Below are 21087 nucleotides of genomic sequence, written 5' to 3' on the forward strand. Positions count from 1 at the left end.
GGGACCACAGCAGCTGTGAAGTATTTGGTCAGGCAGCACTGAAACGGAGCCAGCCGAGAGAATGCTCCGGCACGTGCACACGCACAAATGGGAGCTGCCAGGAAGGTGAGGAGGGACCTGGCTGAGAAAGGCGGGGACCGAAGACCAGCTTCACATACCTGGTGCCTGTGCGTAGCGAGTGAAGGGTGGAGATGGGGTCATAGTATACGAGAGCTGGAAGGACCATGGGAGTCATGCGGGCCACCAGCCGACTCAGGCCACCACTGGCTGACACAGATGCGGCCCAGAGAAAGGAGTGACTTCCTTACATCCCCTGGCAAGTTCTGGCACAGGTTAGTCTCTGGACTCCCCCTCCCAATCATATTGAGAGTAGGAAGAGAGTAGGAAGGACCCCAGGGCGTGCTGCAGGCAGAGAGAGGGGCCCGAGGACGGGGTCCTGCCTGGCCAGCAGTTAGAGACAGACCCAGGGCAAAATGCAGGGGAAGGCTGCTTGGTGCCAGAAACGTCGCCAGTGGAGAAGAGGGAGAGCTCAGGCTTGGGGTGGGATAGGACCACCTGTAAAGAAGCCCTAGCGCCTGCAGACTGGTCGGGGTGGCAGCAAGATCTGCTCACAGAGGCTGCTCGTTGTTTTAAATTTAAGTCAACTGGACGCACTTGCTGCCCTTCTGGTACCTCCCAGAAGGGTAAAAAGTCTAAATGATAATAAATGATAACATTGCAGAAGGGAGTAGAGCCGGCGTCTTCCCCCGGCCCCTCTGCGTCCTCTCTGGAGCCGCCGGGGTGACCTGCTGCTCGTGCATCCTCCCAGAATGCTTTTCTAGAGACTCGAGCATCTGTGACATGTGTGTACACCCAGCACCTGGTTCTTTCCTCCCTTGCTTTTCCCTCAGAGATCTCTTGTCTGACCTTCACAGAAGCCTCTCTGGCTTTTGAGCGGTGTCCCATTTTCTGGATGAACCACAGGTAACTTAGGCTATTTTGAAGTTTGTGCCAGCCTGACCATCCCTGTTTGCGGGGCTTGAGTTGCTGTGCGCAGATCCCGTTGTAGCTGTTGTACAGCTGAGACGTGCTGGCAGGGGCCGCCCCACTGGGCATGACGCCCCTGTACTGCCAGGCCCTGAGAGCTCAACACAGAGCAGCAAGGAGGGCTTGGGAGAGCCGGAGAAAGATGCCCCAGGGAAGCGGGCCTCGGGCGTAATCGCGAGATGATAAAAGGGTACATTTTGAAAAATAGCAGATAGCTTAAGCTTGATTTCTGCTGGGACAGGAGGGAAGAGATCACAAATGTAGCCAGAGAAGCTAGCGATGTTCTTGGGGTTCCTGCGTGAAAAGCTTTTCGTCCCTTCCCTGGGAGAGTTTGTGGGCAAGGGGCCTGGCTCTCTAGTAGAGGTTTGTGGAAGCGGGCAGCTCTATAAGCAAGAACCCCACGCATGGGTTGTAGGTTAGGCAGATCTGACACAGAGCTGTGCAGTGTCTCCATGTAGAGAAGGGTCTGGAGGCCTAGGCTTAGCCGTGGGACCAGGCCCCTCAGAAAAGAGATGGTGAGATTAGTGGAGGAATAGCATGGAAGAGGGGGGAGAAAATCGTCCTGTTGTCTTCCAGACTTTCCAGACCCCACAGAGGGGACTGCTTCTCTTTGAGGTGCCCTCCTGCAAGGGGAACTTGGACCAACCACAGGGATGACGACAAGGTCGAATTTGGATCCCATGAGGAATGGTTGAATAAACCGAGGTTTTTTTTTTTTTTTTTTTTTTTTGCGGTACGCGGGCTTCTCACTGTCGTGGCCTCTCCCACTGCGGAGCACAGGCTCCAGACGCGCAGGCTCAGCGGCCATGGCCCACGGGCCCAGCCGTTCCGCGGCATGTGGGATCCTCCCGGACCGGGGCACGAACCCGCGTCCCCCGCATCGGCAGGCGGACTCCCAACCACTGCGCCACCAGGGAAGCCCTAAACCGAGGTTTTTTAATGTGAAGCTCAGAGAGGTGTGAGGGCTTATGAAGACAGCCTTGAGATATCTGATGGGTTTGTTTTCTGTTGCGCTCATGGGGAGACCTAGGGCTGATCCAATGGAGGGAGATTCCAGGGAGACAGATGGAGGCTCAGTGACACTTTGCAACACTCAGAGCTGCCTCAAGAGAGGGTGAGCTCCCCGTCCCTGGAAGCATGCAAGCTGAAGCTGGAGAGTCACCTGGGCAAGATGCTGTAAAAGGGATCTGTCACCACACGCAGGGGGAGGGGACTGGACCATTGCCCATCCTGCCTATTTCCAACCAAAAAGGACCCCACTCACCCTTCCTCGCTCATGGCATGTCACCAAAGCGAGACCATGTAGGAGCCGGTCATCCCAGGGAAATGGAAGGCAGCTTAGGTCGGCTGAGGACTGTAAGAAGGGCCCCTGTCTCGGAGGTTGAGGGTGTCCCCCTGTGTTCCAGGTTCTTCATGTGGAGGTTTGTGGGCACCCTGCGTGTGACGGACGTCCTGAATGACAGCTACTCCTGGCCTCTGCTCGTGTACATGGGCGCCAGCTGTGTGTACCCCCTCGCATCCAGCTGTGCACACACCTTCAGCTCCATGTCCAGGAACGCCCGGCACATCTGCTACTTCCTGGACTACGGCGCCGTCAACCTCTTCAGCCTGGGTACGTCAGGCCCTGCCCTTGTCTCCTCTTCCCTGGGACTGAACCACCTGCATCTTCCCCTGGGAGCTGGGGTCATCGTGAGGCTCTGGTGGGCTTCCGGAAGAGTCACCGCAATGCCAGTGCCCCTGCCCGGGTGCCTGATGAGTGTTTTATAAGAAACTTGTCCAAAGGCCTTCTGGCAAATATTTAACAACTGGCTCTCTGTGGACAAAAGTCCCGGTCCGTGGTGTTGGCAGGTTTGCTGTGGTGTAAATACTCCTGCCACGGCCGGCTTCAAGCCGACATCACTGAGCACAGGGCTGGGGAGAGATGCATGGTAGGTCCCCATTACGTAGCAGTTCCTCTGTACAGATACAGCGGGTGCATTGACTGAACAGTTGTTACTCTTGTTAATATGATGGATAGCATTGTAAGTTTATGTCATTCAATTTTTTTTTTTATAAATTTTATGTATGTATTGGCTGCGTCAGGTCTTCCTTGCTGTGTGCAGGCTTTCTCTACTTGCGGTGAGCGGGGGTTACTCTTCGTTGTGGTGCACAGGCTTCTCATTGCAGTGGCTTCTTTTGTAGCGGAGCACGCGCTCCAGGCGTGCGGGCTTCAGTAGTTGTGGCACGCGGGCTCAGTAGTTGTGGCCCGTGGGCTCTAGAGCGCAGGCTCAGTAGTTGTGGCGCACGGGCTTAGTTGCTCTGCGGCGTGTGGGATCTTCCCGGAGCAGGGCTCGAACCCGTGTCCCCTGCATTGGCAGGCGGGTTCTCAAGCGCTGCGCCATCAGGGAAGCCCTGTCATTCAATTTTTAATGATGGCTGTGTTTAACAACTGGCTTGCGAGTTCTCTGACACTAACAATCTGCTGTCACAGGCCAGGGTGAACCAACTCCACTCATCAGTGCCGGTCTCTGTTGTGCCCCGCAGAGAAGGGGGTGGTCACAGACCCCATCGGTCTGGAGGCTTGTAGGGGTTAGAGCTGCAGGGATAGAGTGAGGGGAGGTGGTGGGTTGACACCCTCTCCTCCTGTCTCCTCTCCTCTCCCCCAGTTGTGGGCATCCCAGCTCTAGCCGCTTCCTCCCACCTGGTCCTGCTCCAGGTGTGAAAGCAAAGTCACCATCTTCCCTTTGCCCAAGAGGGTGTGTGAGGAACCTACCTCCAACCTGTTCTCCCGCCCCTCTCCCTCTCTCTTCACTAGTAACACACACGTGTGTACATACACGCCAACACACATACATAGACAAACACAGACACACACGCACACACACACACACGAGTCTCTACGTGCTCACCGGTCCTCAGTGCTCTGCTGCCCAGTCCCCACTGTTCACTAAAACTCTGGTTGCCGAGGCCCCAGCCTCCTCCTGCCTCACAGGATCCACGCAGGCCCCGTGGGCTCTCTCTCCAGCCTTTGATGCAGGGGCACCCCCGTGCTCCTCAAACCTCCCCCGCTTCCTCTGGCCCCTGTTACATCACTCCCTCCTAGTTTTCCTCCCACCCATTCACACGCTCATCCTGCTTGGCCAGTTCCCCTTCCTCCGTCCCCCCATGGGTGCACAAGCTGGGAGTCCATTCTGGGGCCTCTGCTCTTCCATGGTCAGGCTCCCTGGGAGATCTCCTCTGCTCCCACACCATCCCCCAACACCTCTGGGGGACACTCCCAAACCCCATCTCTAGTAAACTGCTCACCCAAGCTCCACACCGCATCCAGTCCTGGAACAGAGACTGTCTACATCCTCCCCGCCCCCGCCCTTGCATGTACTCCCCTTCGAGTCAGAAATCTGTGAATGATCAAGTTCCCCCTGCCTCTCACTCGCCACCCACCCCGCTTCACCATCCTGTCTAATCGGTTGGCAAACTCAGTTGAGTTTCTCCTACATACTTTTCAAATCGGCCGTGCCCCCGTCGGCTTGACTCAGTCCCTCACGCCTCTCCCCTGGGCTTCACCCAGCTGCCCTGCGGGCTTTCCTCCAGGCCTTCTGACCATGGCACTCCTCCCACTTAAACTTTTCTAGGTTCCCGGTTACCTGGGATGAAGTCCAAACTCCTTAACCCGGCAGCTTCCATCGCCCTCGATCGCCTGCCCCAGACTCAGTTATGATAAGGGCAAGCGTTTCAGAGGCATCACGGCAGGCTCCGTGCCGAGCACCCGACCCACATCCCACATCACGAAGGGGTGGCCTAACGCGGGGCTTAGCGGCCTAACTGCACCCCCCCCAATACTTATATGCTCTTAGGCAAGATACAGTTGGCATAGTATGTTCCTCGTGGGAGTGTTATAAAGATTAAATGGGTTTTGTAAGTGAAGTGTGTCGGACAGTGCCCGACACTTAGTAAGCAACAGAAGGTAGCGATTACCACGATTACCTAGTTAACCCTGACAGCAGGTCCCTGAGGTGGGGACCATCATTATACCCACGCTACAGGTGAGAACACTAAAGGGAAGTTACCCGGGTCACGCAGCTTGTAAACGGCAGAGCCAGGGCCTGGGAGCCTCAGGGCCCCTGCCTGTGGCTTCCTCCAAGTCCCCGGGCCTGGATCCACCTCCGTGGAGCTCTGTCTGATTCCTTCATTTCTGCTCTGCACTGGGAACAACTCCCTGAGGACAGCCATGCGTCTTTCACATCTGGCTTTCCAGTCCGTAGCCCAGAGCCTGACATGGGGGTGTTCAGTAAACCTGGAAGGAAGGTCTGGTCAGTTGAGAGAGCCTGTGGGATCCACCTGGGACTCCCTGGTCTGCAGCCATCTCTCCTCCTCCCCGACCCCGTGGAAACCCTCGATCCCTGGAGGGTGGCGTTTGCTCAGCTTCCTCCCCGATGTCCAGCTGTTCCCCTCCCTCTTGGACCTCCCGCACACTTGCACTAGGCTTTGACCATCTTAATCCCCTGCTCAAAAACGTTCGGTGGGCCCCCTATTGCCTGAAAGGGGACGTTCACTTTCCTCAGTCTGGCATCCCAAGGTGTCTCCTGGTCCCGCTCCCTGGAAAGCCGTCCCTGCCCTCAGTCACCCGTAAGAATCCCCCATCTTCCAAGGATGCTTCCAAGGTCAGCCGCTTGACTGCATGCGTGCCCATCCTGGACATCCACCTCACCCTGGAACCCGCCTGGAGGCACTCACCAGTTTCCCTTTCCACTGTGCTTTTCGGCAGGGACTGAGTCTCCTTTGCTCTTATGTCACCCGTGGAGCTTGGCCCCAGCCAATATCCCCAGAGCAGATGCATCCCGGTCCCCATGGGAGCTTCCCCATGGTATCAGGCTGAGGCAAGAATCTGTCCCCCTGGAGGCAGTTCCAGCTGAAATCTCACAGGTAGCCTGCAGGAGTGGGGAGCACTGTACCAGGAGTGGTGATTCTTGGCCCTTTCTGCCTGTATGACCCTGGACACATCCCTGGGCTTCACTAGATTTCACCAGTCACATGGGATCAAAGGCAGAGGTTGAACCTGCATGGCCTGAGGTTGAGGTCAGCCTTGAACTAGCATTCCAGGGTTCTTTGTTTTTGGATAACAGGTGTCCTTAGGCCTGATCTTAGGCTCTGGGCTGACAGGCCTGCAGCTGCCTCTCTCAAAAGGGACCTCAGCAGGTGAGGGTGTCTGGAGAGGCCATCTGGTCCAGGCTCCTGGACACATCCGTCCCCTTTGAAAAGGACAGTGATCTCCCCTGTTCTTTCAAACAAAAGCTGCAGCAGACAGGTCTCTAAAAGGTCCTTCAGTAACCCTTCTCTCACAGACTCCAAAACCTAAAACGAAACAAAATGCTGAGGCTAGCATCTCACGCCCAGCCTCTCAGCTGGCCAGTCCCCCAGCCCGCTGATATGACACACCTCGCCTCGGCAAGGGCCCTCCCTCATCCCACCCTCCCCTCCCCTGCAGGCTTGATCGTTCCACAGGGGACACCCATATCATCAGGCAGGTGAGATGTGCACACTCAGAGCAAAGCTGAGCACACTGGGGTGTCACCGTGGACCATAGTTAAAAGCAGGGACTGTTGCTGAACTGCCTGCGTTTGAAGCTTGGCTTTGCTGCTTTCTAGCTGTGTGCCCCTGGGAGGCTTACTAAACCTCTCTGTGCCTCCATTTCCTCATCTGTAAAATGAGGATAAGTGCAGGATTGATGTCAGAGGGTGGTTGTAAAGTTTATGTGAGTTAATGCATGTCAAGCCCTTGGAGCAGCGCTGGGTTCACAGAACATTCTCATGCTGGGGGGGGTGATGCGTGATGGCATAAGCAAGGGGGGAGCGGCAGGACTGCTCATGGTCTATGGGGATGATGGGGGGTTCAGCCAGATGTTGGGGGGGGGTTGGTCTTCCCAAGGAGTCCGGACAGTGCTGAGTCCTGGCTTATTGCCCAAGGCTGGTTTTTCTTCCCAGGCTCGGCCATTGCCTACTCTGCCTATGTGTTCCCGGACGCGCTGGTGAACACCGTCTTCCACGACTACTACGTGGCCCTGGCTGTGCTGAACACCATCATTAGCACCGGCCTCTCCTGCTATTCCAGGTACCCGGCTGCTCTGTCTCAGGTGGGATGGGGTTGGGGGCGGCACAGAGCACGCAGCTCCCTGGACTGTTGGAGGGGACAGTGGAAAAGATGCTCGGGAACCTGGGACTCAGTTCCAGATGGACTTCCAGTGGCCGGGCAGGACCAGCTTCACAGGCACACGCCTGTGCAGGCGCTCAGGGCCCTGTGATCAACAAGGCTCCGCACTTGGTTTAATTCCCTGCTGTTGTTGTTTCGAAACACTTAATGAGTTTTGAACAAGGGGGTCTCCCTACTTTCCTTCTGCCCTGGGCTCTACAAGTTATGTAGCTTGTCCTGTTGCTGAACAAGTCACTTACCCTCCTTGAACCTCAGTTTGCTCATCTATAAAATGGGGTCAAGGGAGTTCCCTGGCGGTCCAGTGGTTAGGACTTGGTGTTTTCACTGCTGTGGCCCAGGGTCAATCCCTGGTTGGGGAACTAAGATCCTGCAAGGCTCGAGGTGTGGCCAAAAAAAAAGTGGGGTCAACACAGCTACCTTGTGAGACGGATGTAAGGATTATAGGTAATGTATCCAGAACACCTAACACAAGCCTGGCCCATAGGAGGTGCCCCATAAGTGGGCCATCTGCTAATAGGGACAGAGGGGGCCGGCTTCTTGATAGAGGCACACCTCGGAGATACTGGTTCAGTTCCAGACAACCGCAATAAAGCCAACATCACAATAAGGCAAGTCACACAAACTTTTTGGTTTCCCAGTGCATATAAAAGTTATATTTACACTACAGCCTATTACGTGTGCAATAGCATTATGTCTAAAGAAACAATGTGCACACCTTTATTAAAAAACACCTTATTGGGCTTCCCCGGTGGCTCAGTGGTTGAGAGTCCGCCTGCCGATGCAGGGGACACGGGTTCGTGCCCCGGTCCGGGAAGATCCCACATGCCGCGGAGCGGCTGGGCCCGTGAGCCATGGCTGCTGAGCCTGCGCGTCCGGAGCCCGTGCTCCGCAACGGGAGAGGCCACAACAGTGAGAGGCCCGTGTACCGCAAAAAAACAAAAAAATAAAAAACTTTATTGCTAAAAATGCTATCATCTGACAACACAGTGTTGCCACAAACCTTCAATTTGCAAAAACCACAATAAAGCAAAGTGCAATAAAACAAGATATGCCTGTCTGTGTGGTGGGTGATAGATGATATTCAAATGTCCAACACGTCCCCGGGGAAGACCGGTGGCCATGAGTCATGCCCAGCTCACTGGCTCTTATTCCTTCTATTTTTTTCCTTCCACTCAAGGAAGCTCATTGGAGTACGAGTACAAGAGGCATTTTTTAGGATAACTACTCTAGTTTATTCAGCTCTTGGTATAAAACTGAACTACCCAAAATTACTTGGGAAACCTCTGGAATGGTGGTGTTGGGGTAACATCCCTGTGTAGATGGTGCTGGGAGCTGGGGGCCTTTCATGGTGGGTTAGGAAAAGTGCCAAGGAAGGCTGGCGGTCACCCCTGGCCATCTGTCCCCCTACCCGCGACTCCACTGAGCCAGTCTGAGTCTTCCGAATAGACTGCTGCTGGCCTCATAGAATTCGTATTCCTGGCAGCCGCCACCTCTTCCCTCCCCAGGAGAAAACAGGGAGGGAGAGGTATGCTTCTGCAACTTCCCCGCAATGATTTTGGCTCCAGCTTTCTCTGGGTGACACTTTGGTTTTGTGGGATCCAGAGGTAGGCAAGTTCCCCAAACCTGACAGGTTGGTTTTCTTTAAAAACCAAAGGATAGAGCCTTAAACAGCATCGGGGATGCTTGTCCCAACTTGCCTTCCACTTACCTGTCCTGAGGCAGGTGGTGGGAAGCACAGAGCTGCTTGCCATGGGGGTGAGTTTCATTTCCAGGCTCAATGTCAAGACTGGGCTTTGTGTTGCTTCGTCCCTGGGGTGGGATTGGGGGTTAAGCTCCCCCTTCCCTCTTCCTGGAAATCAGAGCGCCCCTCCAGCTGTGAGGAGATAGGGTCTGCCCAGAGGGTAGAAAACTGAATCAGACATCATGGGGTTATTATTTCCTTCTCCCCCAATTCCTCAAGGGCTCTGGCGATTAAAAGCTCTTTCTGAAGCGCAACCTCTGTGCCAGGCCAGAGCTGTGAGGGCTGCCACGGGTGGGGGAGAGGAGGAGATCGGGTCCCTGCCTCGGGTGAGACAAGGCGTAACATACATAGAAAAGTAACACTGATGCTAAAAACAGCCCAAGAGAGATGAAGCGTGGCCTGGAGGCACAGTGTCTGGATGTGAGGGCTCACCAACAGGCCTGGGCCAAAGACACACCTGGATCAGGTCCTTGGACGAGCCACTGTCCTGCCTGTTTAGCTTCTGCGGGGCTGTGTGGCTCTGCTGTTGCGAACTTAGGATCAGAGGGAGGCGAGCACTGCGGACGGGTGGGGCAGGTGGGCTTCGTGGGTGGAAGAAACAGTCCCGCCATTCATGATCCAGGACTGCTTTCCCATGAACTCCCAATGCCAATTCTTGGAACTTTTTTTTTTTTTAATCTTCCTGAATCACCTATAAGCCATGAGGGTATATTGTTTTCTTCTAGCCAGGAGTCCTCCCTGATTGTTCGGGTACAATGAATGGGTCTTTTTTGGTTTCTTTTTAATTTATTAATTTTGGCTGCGTTGGGTCTTCGTTGCTGCGCACGGGCTTTCTCTAGTTGTGGCAAGCGGGGGCTACTCTTTGTTGCAGTGCGCGGGCTTCTCATTGCGGTGGCTTCTCTTGTTGCGGAGCTCGGGCTCTAGGCACGCGGGCTTCAGTAGTTGTGGCTCGTGGGTTCAGTAGCTACAGCATGCGGGCCCTAGAGAGTGTGGGCTTCAGTAGTTGTGGTGTACAGGCTCAGTAGTTGTGGCTCACGGGCTCTAGAGCGCAGGCTCAGTAGTTGTGGCGCATGGGCTTAGTTGCTCCGCGGCATGTGGGATCTTCCCGGGCCAGGGCTCGAACCCGTGTCCCCTGCATTGGCAGGCGGATTCTTAACCACTGCGCCACCGGGGAAGTCCCTGAATGGGTCTTTTGGATGTGACATGCCTGGCACCTTTAGACAAACTTGTTTGGCAGGGCAGGTTGGCCAGGAATCTCTTGAATGTCCATTTGGGGCTTCTCCCTTGTCAATGAAATGGATTATTTCTGTTTATGGGGCACATCTGTGGCTGTTTCATCCATCCATCTATCCATCCATCTACCTACCTATCCATCTTCCCACCCATCCATCCATCTACCCACCCACCCATTCATCCATCCACCCGTTCATCATCCGTCCATCCACCCTTCCATCCAGCTACCCACCCATCCATCCATCTACCCAGCCATCTATCCATCCACCCATCCACTTATTCAGTTTATCCACCCATCCACCCACCCATCCATCCATCCATCCATCCATCTACCCACCCACCCATTCATCCATCCACCCGTTCATCATCCGTCCATCCACCCTTCCATCCAGCTACCCACCCATCCATCCATCTACCCAGCCATCTATCCATCCACCCATCCACTTATTCAGTTTATCCACCCACCCACCCACCCACCCACCCATCCATCCATCCATCCATCCATCCATCTACCCACCCACCCATTCATCCATCCACCCGTTCATCATCCGTCCATCCACCCTTCCATCCAGCTACCCACCCACCCACCCAACCACCCACCCACCCACCCACCCATCCATCCATCCATCCATCCATCCACCCACCCATTCATGCATTGATCTACCTACCCAACCACCCATCCTTCCATCAGTGCATCCAGCCAACCACTCAACATTCCTTAAATGCCTGCCATGCTCCAAGTGTCATGTTAAGACCTGGGAAGACAGGGATGAGTGAGGCTCAGTCCTCGTCCTCAGAGAGTGCCCCATGCAGTATGAGAAGCAGACTGCAGACCCTCAAAAAGTCCAGATGGAGTCATCATTTCCTTTAAAGGCCAGAGGAAAAGGCTTTCAGTGTGTAGCATTACAGGGTATAACGTAAGCAAATAATGATAATACAAAATGCTTGGATTCCCAGGCTTCTGTGAAGTGGCCTTAGGAATGAGTGTTGAGGAAGGTCAAACACTTTAGCTGGAGAGGAGGGAAGGGCCTTTTGGACAGAGCCAACAGCCTGGACAAGGGCGAGGGCCTGGAGAGGATGGGATGGCATTGGGAGGCAACAAGGAGCTTCAGAGTTGCCAGAGCCTGTGGGGCTGGAAGCGGGGAGAGAAGCTAGAGGGGGGCTAGAGAGAGGCGGGGGAAATGGAAGCACCTCGTGTGTCCTACAGAGGACTGGCCCTGTCCTCGTGAAGGACAGTCAACTTCCTAGGAAGACAATTCTGTGGGCTCAGCTCCCGTGCCCTGTGGGGCTTAAGTGGGAGCTTGGGGGACAGAAAGGGAGAGAGGGGCAAACCCCACATGCTGAGAGTCAAGGATAGAGTGGGATGTCCCCCCGTGGGCCCGTCCGGCCTCCTTCGCATCTTGTCCGCTCTGCTTTCCGTGTGTCCGTGGATCCCTGCTCTTACAAGGCCCGTCCCCTTTGTTTTCATTCTCTGTCTTTGTCTTCAGTGTCTGAGGAGTGAGGAAGGGGACTCGTGTGTGCGGAGAGGCTCTGGCCCTGATTAACTTCAAGAGAAGCAGGTGGAGGAGGGCGAGGGCCGTCTGGGGTCCCGATTTCACAGACTTGCTGTGCTGCCTCTGGCCAATCACGGCCTTTAAACAGGGGGCATCTAAGAAGATGTCCCCTGGGTTCCTTGTGGTGCGCGCATTCTATGATGCCCGCTTCAGCGCCTTTTCCAAGCTTTCTCTCATTGCCTTCTTCCCTATCCCCCAAGCCCACGTCTGCCTCCCCTCTCCCGCTCTATCCGTCCGTGGTATGGCCGGGAGTGGCTGAGAACCACCTCCTTCCCCGAGCAGCAGACCGTGGAGCTCAGGAGTCATGCTTTAGTTATCCACATGCTTCCCAGAGTAGCATGGTCCTACTGGCGTTCATTCCCTTACGATACATGTCCATTAGGTAAAGTCCACCCAGGGAGACGTGGACTCCCCCAACTGGTCTCTCGATCCTTATCATGGAATTCAGTTCAAAGGAACACGTTCCAGAAAACCGCTTTCTTGTTCTGCAGCATTTGAAGGGGGCAATGACAGAACGGGTGACCTCTCTGTGGCTCTCAGAGCCAGGTGAGGGTGACAGAGACCCTGCCTGCTCATACCCGCCGACAGCCCGAAAGCCCAGGAAGGCACCACCCCTCTCTCAGGAATGTTAGTTACACAGTGTTTGCTGTTCACCACGAGTCACTGTACACACTTTTCTGTTCATCCATTCAAAGCATCCAACCGTTGGACACATACTTGCTCAGTGAAATGCCTTGTGGTCGGTGCTGTGAGGGAGAGATGAATTTTCACCCTTGGTGGTTAGTGAGCTGTGCTGTGAGAGCCTTGCCGTGGCAGTGCTGTCGTGGCAGCTCAGAGAGGCATGGGGCAGGCCTGGAAGGGGGTTTGGAGGTCAGAGCTGGAGACAGGAGGCTTAGCAGACGGTGGTTCTCAGATACATCTGGAGGTCAGAGGGTTCAGTCAGATGACATGGTGCTGCTAGGGCCAGGGGCCAGCACGTGGAAATGTCCACATTCCTGCTATGTCACCCACACAACAACCAAACTACCGTAACACCCGCCCCCAACACACATACAGACACACCTCCGCAACAGTATGATGTTTCCAAAGGCCCACTTCTTTCCAGCACGAGTTCCAGAATTCACCTGCAAATCTTTCCAGCTTTGTTGCAACAAGAATTTATCAGGTTTCAGAATAGACTGGTATTGTATCAACCCTCTCTTGCTGGAGGCTTCTCCCCAAATCCAGTGTTTCCTGCCCACCTGGTTCTAGGCAGAGGAAACCTGGCTCCCTGACTCCCAGCTCTGGGGTGCAGGGATTGCCTTACCAGGCGAGGCTTTGGAGGCTTTGTGGTGTGGGGTGCTTTGGAGTATGCTGTGGCGACACCCTGTGGCCTGATTTGGAATTGCACCTTGGTAGTGGGAACCGCCCCCCGCCCCCCCCCCCCCCCCCCACTCCGCCTCTGTGGCTGCTGGCCCTTCTGCCTCTTATTCTTTGTTGCTGTCTCTCGTCTGTTCTGCTTTTTCTCCTTTTTCCCTCTGTAGACTCGGCTTTGCAGCTGGAGAGGCTGGTTCGTTTGCCCTTGGGAAAGTACTTTATCAGGCCGGGCGAAATGTCTCAAGTTGCAGGAAATCCATGGTTTGGGGGATGGCCCTCGTCAGCCAGAGCCAGCCTTCTTCCTGTGTAAGTGGCCGCAGAAAGAGCATGCTTTAATAGCGAGTCTCTTTGCACCCAGAGGTGATAGGCGGTGGCAGTGCATGGGGAGGGAGGGAGTGGGCTTGCCGTGGTTGGACAGGGTCTGCCAGCGTGGACTGAGAAGGCCATCGAGATGGGCCCTGGTTCCTGGGGCAGCGGGAGTGTGTTCCGATTGCCTCCTGGGGCAGAGGGGTGTCTGTAAGGTAAGGACAGAGGCTGGGTAGTGGTCAGATGCCTGCTCTCCCTGCATGAGGGGAGAGGGTGGGAAGCCAGCCAGATGGCCCTGGCTGTAAATCCTAGCTTTGCCTCTTATTAGCTCCTGTGATTTTAGGCAAATCACGCAGAACTCATCTGGTCCCTCCTGTTCCTATTTTCTGGTACGACGTAGCTACAGGATGGGGACGGGATGGCTCCTACAACACACGTTCTTTTTAAAAGCTGCCATTTCGTGAGTGTCACTCTGTGCTGTGCACAGCTGTAAGCTCCTTGCGAGCATCATTTTATCAAACCCTTGCAACAATCCCTTGCAGGGATTCTGTTGTTGTCCCTATGTTACACATGAGGATTCTGGGGCACACAAGGGTTACATCACCTGCTGGATGACATGGTCACAAAGGGCGGGGACAGGATCAGACTCAGGGTGTCTGCCAGATTGTGACCCTGTGCAACCTCACCAATCCCGGGGTTTGTGTTTCCTTCCAAGGCTGGGGTTCTGTTCTGGGGGACGATGAATTGAGGTCCCTTATTTCTTCTCCTCCTTCTTGAACTTCTCTTCCATCTCTGCCCAGTGTCCACAGGGTCAGGAAAGAAGGAGGGACATGCCCATGGGCTGGAGCAAAGTTGGAGCTGATCTCTGGAGGTTATGGGGCTTCTCGGGGTCCACGGTGGCCACCTCTTACCCAGAACAGGGATCCCCAGGCTGGGCTGCCCTGAGAGCTGGAAGGCACACAGCAGCCTGGCGATGTCATGTCCTCAGACACGATTCTGAGCTGGACACTGGGGATGGAGAGCTGAGCAGACCCAGCTCTGCCCTCGAGGAGAGTTCCCCGACCACTCAGGAGGCAGATGTGGGTGTCTCTGCCATTTTCCACACCAAAGGATGTGGGCACAGTGGGGCTTGTAGTCAGGTGACTGCACTGGCTCATAGGGGACGTGAATAACCTGGAGGGGGAGATGGGCCTGGGCTGCAGGGGCAGCAGTCTATGTTTGGTGGAGAAGGGGCAGGCCAGTGGGCTGGGACGGGGTATCTGGGGAGCAGAGGTGAAGAGCAGTGGTGGGACATAGACTCCATCCCCGCTGGAGAGTGCAATGAGGGACAGAACTGTCGACGGGGGGCTGAGATGGCCCCAGCGCCTCCCTCATCTTACGGGCTGCACTAGAACAGCTACCCCACGAGCCTCGGCGCCCAGGCTCTGCACACCACCCTTGGGGGTCCTCTGGCCTCGCAGCCCTGTGGGCACCAAGGGAGGATCCATCCCCCACAATACACTGTGCTGCTAAAGTGGGTACCAGCCCTGCCTCCCGGCCCAGCCTGGGCATGTGAGCTCTCCCTCGCCCGAGCCCCAGTTCAGGGCTGTGGTTTCATGTGGAGCCTCTCTTTACCCCTCCCCTTCCAGTATCCAGCCTGCCATCTGTGCTGCCCGGCTCCGCACACCCTCAGCTGCTGCCCCCTCCTCAGGCTGGGCCCAAGCCAGCTGAGGCCCCATCGTGTTCCATCCAGGAGGAGCTGCCTATCTTTGCCACAGTCAGCACCACTCATTTTAATGCTGGCTTCATCTGTCTTGGAACCGGAGGCAGGTGGGGGTGATGATGAAAGAGAGAAGGAAGGACCATGCTTATTCAGTTTCCCCAGCCCAGTATCTCTGTGTGTGGTATTAAATATTCCAGAAATCTCTTAAGTACTTAAACACCTAATTGTACCCAGGGCTTCTGCAGGGTAATCAGCTGGTGCCTCTGACTAATTAAGCATCTCAACCTTCGCAGAGGTGCTCGCCCCAGGAGCCTCTCAGGATGCTGGGAGACGGTTGCCCCCTCCCCGCCCACCCTGAGCTCTTTCCACATCTGAGACTGAGCTGTTCCCATCAGGGTGGGAGAAGTGGAGAGCGCTGGGGGAGAAGCTGCTGGCCATAGGAGGAGCTTGTGCAAAAATGCTTGTCCTTCGTGGGTTACTCGCCCTTGGTTATTCTTAATGTGCATGTGTGTGTTATTTACTGAAACTCTTTTTTCATTCTCATTTCTCCCCCCTTTCCTTCCCTGATTTAGGTTTCTTGAGGTCCAGAAGCCCAGGCTCTGTAAGATGCTTCGTGTCCTGGCCTTCGCTTATCCCTACACCTGGGACTCCCTTCCCATCTTCTCCAGGGTAAGGGCCCGACTCCAACCCCTCTCTGCCTGTTGGTAGCATCAGGGAATCAATTGTGTCCTGAGCTCTGCGGGTCAGAGCGCCATCCTGGTCACAGTGGGACACACAAGAGTAGAGTCCCAGGTGCTCCTTTTTTTTTTTTTTTTAATAAGTTTATTTTATTTATTTATTTTTGGCTGCATTGGGTCTTCCTTGCTGCGCGTGGGCTTTCTCTAGCTGTGGTGAGCGGGGGCTACTCTTCATTGCAGTACGCGGGCTTCTCTTTGCAGTGGCTTCTCTTGTTGCAGAGCATGGGCTCTAGGCTCACAGGCTTCAGTAGTTGTGGCACGCGGGCTTAGCAGTTGTAGCTAGCAGGCTCTAGAGTGCAGGCTCAGTAGTTGTGGCGCACGGGCTTAGTTGCTCTGCAGCACGTGGGATCTTCCTGGACCAGGGTTCGAACCCGTGTCCCCTGCATTGGCAGGCGGATTCTTAACCACTGCGCCACCAGGGAAGCCCCTCTGCCCCCAGATGCTCCTTTAATGGCACTTGCAGACTAATTAAGAGACGGCATGAACACAGAGGCCCTGATGAACATAGGAGATGCACCAGTGGCCAGTGCTGACTGGGGGCCCAGGAGCAATCGCAGAGGGCTGGGCAGGGGAAGCAGCCTGGGGTTCAGTAGAGTGACCAGGAGAGCGGGCTCTGGAGGCAAATCTGTAATATTTACTCACTGCAAGACATTGGATGAGTTATCTTCCACCTCTGTGTCTTGATTTCCCTCATCTGTAAAATGGCCTGGTAATAACACCTCCTTTTGTCAGGCTGTGGGGAGGATTATATGAGACAATGTGTAAAGTGCCAGCTGGTGGTGAGAGTCCAGTAAATGCAGTATTATATATTATCATCAATTAACATAGTAGTAGTAGTGAAGGAAAATGTATGAATGAAGGTCTTAAAGGATAGATGGGAATTAGATGGAGAACACAAAGGAAGAGGGTGTAGGAGGAAAGGCAAGAAGGGGGAAAGTTCAAATCCCAGTCCCACTTCTCACTGGCTGTGTGACCCTAGGCAATGAACAGAAGCTCTCTGAGCCTTGGTTTCCTCATCTTTATTTTTTTTTAATTTTTTATTAATTTATTTTATTTATTTATTTTTGGCTGTGTTGGGTCTTCGTTGCTGCACATGGGCTTTCTCTAGTTGCAGCGAGCCAGGGCTGCTCTTTGTTGCGGTGCGCAGGCTTCTTATCGCAGTGGCTTCTCTTGCTGCAGAGCACGGGCTCTAGTCGCCCGGGCTTCAGTAGTTGTGGCGCACGGGCTGAGTTGCTCCGCGGCATGTGGGATCTTCCCGGACCAGGGCTCGAACCCGTGTCCCCTGCATCGGCAGGCGGATTCTTAACCACTGCACCACCAGGGAAGCCCTCCTCATCTTTAAATGAGGCTGACATCCTGTCCTTCACAGGGGGTAGAGGAGAATAATCAAATAAACAGAACTGATGGGCTCAGCAATGCCAAGCCCAGGCCCAGTGGGTGGAGTTCCCCTCCCAGAGGCAGCATAAGGGTCTGCTGCATGAGGCCAGGATGGCAGGGCCCAGGGATAAAGGAGGGGGGTCGAGCTGGCTTCATTAGCTGAGGCACTGAGCGTGTGCTCCTGCTGAGTTCGTGTGGGCCTGGGGGGGACCCAGAGATGGGGATGCAGCCCATTTCCCTGAATCCTTCTTCGAGGACACAGACCACACACAGGAAACCAGAGCAAAGAACAAGCCGGTCCCACAAGGCCACCAAAGCATACAGCACAGGTTCTTGCTGTTATGAGCGCTGGGTGCTCCTGGCACTGCACCAGCCAGTGGGCAGCGGGGGAGGGGAGGGCTTACCCTAAATGACGATGTGGCTGAGCACACAGGTTCTGGAATCAGCCTGACTTCACTGTTAGTTAGTGGTTTGCAAGTCACCCTCCAGCCCAGTTGCCTCATCTGCAAAGTGGGGGGAATAGTCTCTGCCTTGTGGTCATTGTTGAGGCTCTGATGAAGTGATGCATGTAAAAGGCCCGGCCTAGTGCCCTCCGTAGTGGTGGCTGCCGCCACTATTTATAACAATCGTACAAAAACCGTACTGAACTCCACACCAGCGTAATGTCCATAATTAATAGTTTGTGATGATTCAGAAGGCCTTCCAGGGACTTTTAGGCCTTAAAGGCTTAATTAGGAGCATCAATTCAGGGGATCTGCTGGTTAGAAGTGAGTTCAAGTGTGAATAGGCCATTTTTTATGATACTTACGTTTTAGCCCCAGGAAAAAAGTAGCGATATATCTAACTGGATTTTTCTTTTCCTTTACTTTTGTCTTCACTTCTGTTGTTTTCCTTTTCTTCCTTCCTTTCTTTCTTTCCTTTTCCTTTTTTTTTTTTTTTTTTGGAATTAAATAATCCAAAGGCTCTCATGAGCGTGCGGGGGATTAAACTACAGTTGCCTTGGGTCTCAGTTGATCACACTCAGAACAGGAAGCCTGCTCACACAGTCCCTGCGAGTTCCCTTTCAAGCCACAGAACTGGAGAGGGAACGGCCTTGGCCCACAGAGTCCACACATATGCGTGGGGATGTCTGCAGGCCTCCTCTCAAGACCTGACATACGTTCCTTCTTTCCTTCCTTCCTCTCTCTCTTTTTAAAAATTTTTACTTTATAATGAATATAGTTGATTAACAATGTTGTGTTAGTTTCAGGTATACAACAAAGTGATTCAGTGAGACATATACATGTATCTATTCTTTTTCAAGTTCTTTTCTTGTTTAGGTTATTATAGAATATTGAGTTCCCTGTGCTATATAGTATGTCCTTGTTGGTTATCTATTTTAAGACCTGACGTTTCTTTAAATACCTGCAGCTATTCCTCTTCCCTGGGGAGAGTGCACAGAACGAAGCCACCTTGTACCATCAGAAGCACATGGCCGTGACCCTCCTGGCCTCTTTTCTCTACTCCGCGCATCTGCCGGAGCGCCTGGCTCCTGGACGCTTCGACTACATCGGTGAGTGCCTGGTGGCCCCGATGCCCCTTGCCCTCCTGTCCAGGGAGGGTTCCCAATCCCTGACACCAGTGCACATAGTTGCAAAGAGAGGCCAGGGCAGGGAGAGAAGCAATTCTTCAGGAAGTTCTCCAGGCACAGACCAAGGTTAGTGAAATTGTAAGGTGACAGAGGCCAGGATGTACATAGCCAGTGGACGACCAGGGAGGATGGCAGAGGATGGAGAGGAGGTGGATCTAGGATTCTAAAGCATTTCCAGCAGGTATGGGGACAGCAGAGTCCCATTATTACCTAGAATGTGAAATCCCGTTATTAAATGAACATGTAAGGCAGCCGTAAAGAGGAAGAGGAAAGACAGGGTACAGCTGGCTCTGAGAGTACCAGCTGGCAGGGGGCTGTGCCGAGGAGAGGAAAGTGTCTTTGTCTCATTCAGGTGGGTACGATGGGGCCAGGAATTGTGGTAGAGCAGTGGTTCTCAGGTATGGCCCCTGGACCAGCAGTCTCAGCATCACCTGGGAACATGCAGATTCTCGGTCCCAGCCCCCAGACATCCCGTGTCTCAGAAGCTGTGTGATTCTCCAGGTCAGCCTGAGCTCACTCAAGTTAGAGAAGCCATGTGGTGGAGAGGAGGTGTTGGAACCACAGGGGTTTACACCTGCTGGCAGGGTTCCTTCCTCTCTGTCTAGGAAAGTGGGTGGCACTGCGGAACGTGTCTCCTCCACCCTGGCTCTGGGACTGGCTGGAGGAGGGACCCTTGGGCCACTTCTGGTGAGGCTGATGAGTCCTGGGATGAGACCTCCTTAGATAAGCTATCAATACCATGGGGATTCAGATCCTCACTCCCAGGTGGCGGGCAGGAACCTCGGTTCTCCCCAAGCCCATTTTGTCCATGGGTTTCCATCTTCTGCCCAAGACACATGGCCAGATTTTTCTTTGTTTGCTCTGATTAGAGTTTCATCTCCTTTACTTCTTCTCTCCTGCCAGAAGGGATTACAAGGAGCAAAATGCTTAGAGGGCAGATTTCAAAAAAGGAGGGAGATGAGAGGGCCAGGGGATTGGAACCTGCCTAAGGAACCTGCCCAGCAGGTCCACCGCCCCAGCTCCAGCCAGATGAAACAGAGGTGGTAGCGTACGAAGTCTGGGTGGGGGGGCCTTGTTTTGCAAGCTCTGGCTTCTTAATAACATTTTATTGACTCACCTCTATCCTGTCCTCTTGGGCCTAGAGCAGAAAGACACTCCAATGGGGGGAAATTGGCCAGACGGGCAGTTAGTAACAGATCTTTAACAAAGGGTTTGGAAAGTTCTCCGTCCCTAAGTAACAGTCAGTCAGATGCTGGGCTCCCTCTCCAACGCCCACAGGAAGTTCCTCCCTATTCCTGCCAGGAGGGATTGTTGAAATCACTCTTCCTGCTGCAGGCACATTTCACATCTGTTCAGTGCTCGTGGCTCTTCTGTCTTTTGATCTCCTGCCCTAACAGAGACAGGTTTGTGCCTCAGTTGGTGAGCACAGCTGATCACCTCCTTCTGCTTGGCCCTGTGTCCTTAGAGTACACGGCTCTCGCTGGATAAGGAACCACTTCGTTGCATCACACACAGATTTGGAAATTGGATACAGCCCAGTAGTATGGCTTGAGTGAGGCAGGGGGGGCCCCTCCAGACACACTTCCTCCCTGGGGGATGCAGGCTGGAGTGCTGGCAGCTCCCTGCCCTAAGGAACTCATTGGCCACCTACTCAACTCTCCTACATCCTCATTCCTGACTCTGTTCTTGTTCAGTTGGGCAGATGGCCAGGCTGGTCCCTTCTGTGGACACATTTATTGAATACTTACTCTGGGTTAAGTCCTGGGGGTACAACACTGAATCCTTTTTTTTTTTTTTTTAACTGAAGGAGAATCTTTAACTCTTGTGTCGTATTAGCTAGGGCTGCCATAACAAAGAACCACAGACTGGGTGGCTGAAACAACAGCAATTTATTTTCCCATAATTCTGGAGGTTAGAAGTCTGAGATCAAGGGGACGGCAGGGTTGGTTTCTTCCAAGTCCTCTCTCCTTGGCTTGCCCATGGCCATCTCCATTTCTCTTCACATGGTCTCTCCTCTGTGTACGTGCATGTCTGCATCCTAATCTCCCCTTCTTAGAAGGACACCAATCAGAGTGGGTCCCACGCTAGTGACCTCATTTTAACTTAATTGTCTCTTAAAGACCTTATGTCCAGATATGATCACATTCTAAGGTACTGGGGGTTGGGACTTTCAACATATGAATTTGGGAGGGGGAGATACAACTCAGCCCGTGAAACATGGTTTCTGCAGGCTGTCCCCC

At 54.0% G+C, this 21087-nt stretch overlaps 1 protein-coding gene across 4 annotated transcripts in view; it reads left to right on the top strand.

Annotated features, from left to right (window-relative positions):
• The window catches only part of PAQR5 (progestin and adipoQ receptor family member 5), a 91418-nt gene that overhangs the window by 63936 nt on the left and 6395 nt on the right, over positions 1-21087 (top strand). For all 4 annotated transcript variants that reach the window (XM_067751887.1, XM_067751874.1, XM_067751889.1 and 1 more), the window contains 4 exons: positions 2433-2638; positions 6987-7113; positions 15676-15772; positions 18628-18769. In XM_067751887.1, the coding sequence (XP_067607988.1) occupies positions 2433-2638; positions 6987-7113; positions 15676-15772; positions 18628-18769 (572 nt within the window). The remainder of the gene's footprint in view (positions 1-2432; positions 2639-6986; positions 7114-15675; positions 15773-18627; positions 18770-21087) is intronic.

This window comes from Pseudorca crassidens, chromosome 1 (assembly GCF_039906515.1).
Source record: "Pseudorca crassidens isolate mPseCra1 chromosome 1, mPseCra1.hap1, whole genome shotgun sequence".
Classification (NCBI taxonomy): domain Eukaryota; kingdom Metazoa; phylum Chordata; class Mammalia; order Artiodactyla; family Delphinidae; genus Pseudorca; species Pseudorca crassidens.